We start from the raw sequence: 5,813 nt of genomic DNA, 5'->3' as shown, positions 1-5,813 counted from the left end.
TTTAACCACTTTGCATCGTAAATTAATCATTTCATCTAAAGAATTTATACACACAATTATTTTTCCTAGGCTTTCTAATTTTTTAAATCTATATGTAGTATACATATCTCTAAAACCTTGACGGGCTAGCTGATTTTATAAACAAACCGATTTTCAAAGACTGTGCAAAGGTTTCAAACATTTCCCATTATTTTCTCCGCTTACTATAAGTATTTACAATAGGATAATTGAATGTGATCACAGCATTTTCTTTTTTTGATCAATCCTCCTTTTCTAGCAATTATGAGTAGATCCAAGAGATATAATAAAATATTGAACATAATTGTCAACATCAATGAAGATCGTTCTGAGGACACCTCCAAAGAAGATCAGTATGAATTAGGCCAAAGCGAAGCTGCCAGTGAAAGTTCTGAATACATGGAAAATGGAGAGATAGAAGAATCTTTGGATAGTGAAGAAGAAAACTTCTTGAAAGTGTGTCATAACAAGAAAAGGATGCGTATTCTTCCTAGTTCTGACTCCGAGGATGAGAGGACGTGCATTCCAAGCACATCCCGAAATGTAACGGGTGAAATTGAAATTGCAATTGACGGGACACAGTGGATAAAACTGAAAGCAGGCGGATCCAGGGGTAGGACGCCCGTTCGTATGATATTCAAGGATATCGCAGGGTCTACTGGCTATTCTAAGAGAAATATTATGTTGGGTTGTGTAACTAGTGCTTTCCAATTGATAATTGACAGACACATAATGGAACACACAAAAGATTGCATTGAGACCGAGGTGTATCGTATTTTGAGAAAAGACTGGATAATCACAGTTGCTGAGTTACGTAGTTTTCTAGGAATTCTATATGTCCGGGGAGCATAGGGCGTTGTTCCAGTGCCCTAGGTGGATTTACAAGAGGACTGAATTTGAAAGCTACGTTGGCATGCCACTTACGGTGGAAAATTTGATAGAGACATTAATCAGGAAAGAGAATAACTGGACTAGGTTCCAAGCGTTTTCCAGGAAAATCATGCAAGAAAGACGAGTAGAAGAGAGGATTGTGGGAAGGAGGAAAAGACGAGCTAGTAGACTGAATTGAGAAGATTGAACTATTGAGGGGTACACACTAAGACCAACGCTGAAGTAATGTCGAAAGGCGGTTCCGGCGTTGGATCCTGTACCATAAGAGGACCGGATAGAGGAGTTTCTAGTGGGTATAGCGATTCCATCTGCCGAGTCCAACATATTCAGTTACTGGGTATGCGTAATAGCATTTTCCTCTCCTCGAGGAAAAAAAAAGGTTTACGCAATATATGCCGAATAAGCCTCATAAATTGGGCATTAAGTTTTCGTTAGCAGTTGACGTCCAAACAAAATATATTTTGAATGGTTTCCCTTATATGGGGAAAAATGAAACTCGATGCTCGAGGGAAAAGAGGACAAGATGACATTGTTTTCCTCATATTTATATAAATTAGAAAACTACACGCTTACTGTGTATAAAAGTAAACCTAATATAAAATTCCTCCTTCTAAGCACCAAACATACAGGTGTACGAGTAGAAGACAATTATAAACGTGTTCCAGAAACCATTGCGTTGGTAATATTTTATCAAATATAAATGTCGGTCCAAAATGTTGTACCGGTGAAGAATCTTCAAAGAAAATGAATTCGATAAAAATTATTCAAAAACCTCGCGTGTGCAAGTTTTTCGACGTTAGCACGCGAGGTATCCGGCAAAGTGTGTACGAATTTCAGATGCCTCGCCTAGAAATATCTTACAAGGAAATCCAAGTAACAGATACATGCTAATTTTCGTAAAAATTTACACAAGTGTTCATTAGAACTTACCAAAGAATTTAATTGTAATTCGACCGTGCCAATTTGTACTTTCAGGAAGAAAACAACCTTATTGACCGGACAGTTCTATGTAAATATTTATAAATTGCACATTAAGCGAACTTGTTTACGAGTTAAAATCCAAAGGTCTCAGCTGTAAGAAACACAAGAAAAGATAAAAGAGACGTACCTTCAGAGTTTCAACCTCATAAACGTTGTGAGGTAAACTGTTTTCTTTTTGGGTTCACTCAAGACAGAATATTGGTATCTTATGATCCCAAGAATTATGATCCCATTGATACAAATGTGTATATAACAAAACAAAAATGAAACGTATTCTTTTCATTTGTAATTTTAAATAACGCATAGAAAAGATAACGCATACATGGAGTTTATCACCTTCTTTAAATGGTATAATGCATTCCATAATTAAAAGCGAATAAAGAAACGAACTTACCAAAGCACCATAGGAAAGAATTTATGAAGTTTTATCTTACTCGGGAGTCAGTTTGCCTGAATATCACAAAATCCATTTACCTTAAATTTCTGGCAATGAGAACTCTTCAAATTTCCTAAAAAATGAATTTTAACAGAATTTTTTCAATTTTTTCAATTTTAGCATGCAATTTAATATTTTAACAGATAATTTAACATTATAACAGAAATAGCAACAAGGGAAAGATAGTATGTGCAAAAATGCGTGAAAGGGCATTTAGAAAAATCGAAATAACGGGAAATATAATTAAAAAGTGAAGAGAAAATATCATGGGTTTCATGCCTGGAGCATAAATGTGAACATTTTCAGCTTTTGTAACAAATTCTACTTCCTTTTCTTTTTTTGTTTAAATTGAGGTGTGTATTGAATTTTATGGCAAAATGATATATATACATATATAAATATCAAAAATAATAATCATTTTCCTTAGTTTATTTATCAAAATGTCATTTCCTTATATTATTATGATACAAAGAATTATATATATATGATGTGTAATGCAAAATAAGGATATAAAAATTAAAATTTATTTCACAATTACACTTGAATATGGTATGAAAAGTAAGGTTTGAAAGAAAATTTCAGATACATTGATTTCTGGAGTTATTTAATTGCTTTTCATGTTTAGTTGTGTATTTCCACAATTGTCCAAATTGCAAAATTCATGCCATTGATATTAAGGGAACAATATAGAGTGTAATAAAAGGAAAACAAGAAAATACAAATTCTGACAGTGAATTTAGTAAAAAATCAAGAAAAAGTAAGACAGACATTAGGAAACTATAGCAAAATAAAAGAAGCTCAAGAGAGCAACGGTAACCATAATAATAAGAAAGAAACACAAGAGAAAAGTCACTAAAATAAATTACAAAGTGTAAAATAGCGGTAGAAGACAAAAAACAAACAACAAGTACAAGCAAAGAAAATAATGTTATACAATAAAGGAAATGAAGGAATGACCTTAAATCAAGGTAAGAAAAATGTATGATTAGTTAAGAGAGATTTTATATTATAATAGAGAGATGCCAGAATATAAAAAAAGATAGGAGGAAGGAAAGGAAAATGAACAGATGAACAAAGCAAAATGGGCAGAAAAAAGAAGCAAACTAACAAAAAGAAGTGAGGTACTAAAAAAATCAGACAAAATAAAAAGAAGAAAAGAGGGGGAAAACTATTATTATAAAAAGGTTGTAAATAAGAGATAAAGTAGAAGAACCCAAAATGATATTGAACATAAATAGATTGAACTTTGTTTTAGGGAATCACTGTTTTCTGGTCATTGCTTGTATCTTCTAATGTTATTTCATGAATATGAAGATGAATATGAGAATGAAAAATAACCGTTTTGAGTTTAGCAATCCATTGTTTCACAAGTAATAATCAATATATAAATTGATTTGGCAAAGGCAATTTTTGGTATTTTGTATGAGAAGAAAAATATATATAACCCAACTAATATTATAGTGAAAACATTCATTGTGTGGAGAGAAATTACTGCTTTAGTGGTAATCTGACATAAGGACAAAGTCAACCATACACAGTCTATAGCTATATGGCATAGGAATATGGGTTTTCCACTATTCAACAAGAATAGATAAAACACAAACACCTTTCCTAAAAAGGATATTATACATACTGAAATACCACGTAATGCCAGATTATGAGATTAAAAGCAAGAAGAATAGTCTTGGAACACTAAATAATAAAATGAGACATAAACTATATGTTAAAACTGGCAAACATGAGAGAACACATAATTAGACAGGAAAACATTGCAAAAAGTAATACACACTCAAATAGAGTCATAAAGCCGATGATACAGAAATAATAATAAATTTAAACTGAACAATAATAGAAGAAATAACAGAAATACTTTGTGGATAAAAGAAAGAAAGAATAGAATAATCTACTTATAGTGAAGTATATAAATATGCTAAAAATATAGAAAAGATAATTAAAGTTTCTTGCATATGAAACTGCTATTAATAACTAAAAGGATAATCAAAGTTAGAATAGCTGGGAGACAGGAACGATCAGTGAATGCAGAAAATAACATAAAATACAAAACAGATGAAAACAAAATGTATAATATGTGTAAGAAAAATATATTGGATAATATTTACAACAAAATTCATTAAAAAACAACAATAGGATGGTGATTTTTTTTCTGACAAAGAAAAATAGTTACAAGGACTGACAAATTTTATTAAAAAGCAAAAGCAGCATTAAGCTGAGATCATTTTATCACAGAAGAATAGCAATTCAGACAAATTCACAAATTATATTAATCTAAGAACAACTTAAATACTTTGTTATGTTTGTTTTGCAGTAACCAACAAATTTAAAGACTTTTAACCTAAGTATAAATATGCCACAAATAATTTTATATAGAAATAAACATAAATAATATTAAATAAATAGAATTTTTCTTATTGACAGACTGTAATAAAAGACAAATTAAAAAAGAAAAAGTAACTTTAACAAAGAAGAAGATTATAAAAATTTATTCTTAAAAAAAATTGTGGCCAATCAGATAAGTGAAATAACAGTACAAAAGACAACTTATATTAGAAGAAACATGATTAGTTTACAAGAAGATCATACGATTACGAAGAGGTTTACTTACTCTATATTTTATTTCCGAACTTCTTCGTTTCCACGCAGTCATAGCAGTTCAGAACTATTTTATGAAAATTAAGAATTTCCTACATCAAATTATTTGATTTGCAAGACCTCATATATTTCTAAATTACTCACACGAAATTAGTACAGCCTGTGAACAATGCAAACATTAAAAAGAAATAAGCGATACAGTAGCCCAAACAAGGACAAAGGTTGAAATAAGACATCAAAAATAGTAGTTATTATTGAAATTTGTATGAAAAATCCTTGAGAAATTAAATTCTTTAAATTCAAGACGGTTATGTATATGAAAATCAAAAATGCAATGAAAATACAAAAAATATAAAAGAAGAGAACTGTATTTGTTATTACGACTTACTTTTGCATGTAGAATAATTTCCATTTCGGTTACTGCACTACCCCTGTTATTAAATAGGTTTTGGAGTTCGATATTTAATTGATTCACACAGATTCAGTTTTTATATTCTGTATTTCACCACCATGTACAGCCATATGAACACACCGGATACTCTCAGATAATTAACACGTGGCAGAAGCCAAAACAAAAGGGCGTCGTTAGAAGTCGTACCAACTTCGCATGTAGGAACTAGTGATCATACCAACATGACATTTATCTCAACAGATTAAACAGTACTGAACTCTATGATGATGCGCTAGCCTGATATAATGTCGACGATGAGGTAGCGTTGTTTGCTGATTGGTTATACTTCGGGACTACATGTGGGACCTCTGTACGATCGCTGGTTAAATCGGTCACTTTGCGATATGCTTATGAAATCTAAACGTAATTCTTTTGTTAACATTTTCATAATTGTACTTCAATTTTAGGATTAAATAAATAAATATT

General features: G+C 31.1%; 1 protein-coding gene and 1 long non-coding RNA gene across 5 annotated transcripts; one reads left to right on the top strand and one right to left on the bottom strand.

The window, feature by feature from the left end:
- Window positions 1–282: 282 nt before the first annotated feature.
- On the top strand, window positions 283–971 carry LOC117239925. Its single transcript, XM_033505760.1, has one exon. The coding sequence runs from the start codon at window positions 283–285 to the stop codon at window positions 868–870; it is 588 nt and encodes a 195-aa protein (XP_033361651.1). The 3' UTR covers window positions 871–971.
- A 376-nt stretch (window positions 972–1,347) lies between these two features.
- Window positions 1,348–5,581, bottom strand: LOC117239924. Of its 4 annotated transcripts, XR_004494577.1 has the most exons (5): window positions 5,325–5,341; window positions 5,081–5,096; window positions 4,950–5,003; window positions 2,285–2,399; window positions 1,348–1,981 (listed from the first exon to the last, which is right to left on the bottom strand). It is a non-coding gene; the product is annotated as an uncharacterized LOC117239924 (long non-coding RNA). The 4 variants fall into 4 exon arrangements; XR_004494576.1 differs by having other exon boundaries at window positions 4,950–5,096; window positions 5,325–5,581; XR_004494578.1 differs by lacking the exon at window positions 5,325–5,341 and having other exon boundaries at window positions 1,348–1,755; window positions 1,840–1,981; window positions 4,950–5,207.
- Window positions 5,582–5,813: the final 232 nt, after the last annotated feature.

The sequence above is a fragment of the Bombus vosnesenskii genome, unplaced genomic scaffold, assembly GCF_011952255.1.
Source record: "Bombus vosnesenskii isolate JDL3184/JDL3185 unplaced genomic scaffold, Bvos_JDL3184-5_v1.1 scf7180000014492, whole genome shotgun sequence".
NCBI classification, from domain to species: domain Eukaryota; kingdom Metazoa; phylum Arthropoda; class Insecta; order Hymenoptera; family Apidae; genus Bombus; species Bombus vosnesenskii.
The sequence above is the reverse complement of the archived record's forward strand: the minus strand, read 5'-3'. Positions and strand labels throughout refer to the sequence as shown.

What these genes read in the sequence shown, in the direction of transcription:
- LOC117239925 (XM_033505760.1), top strand. Translation starts at nt 283, where the DNA reads ATGAGTAGATCCAAGAGATATAATAAAATATTGAACATAATTGTCAAC.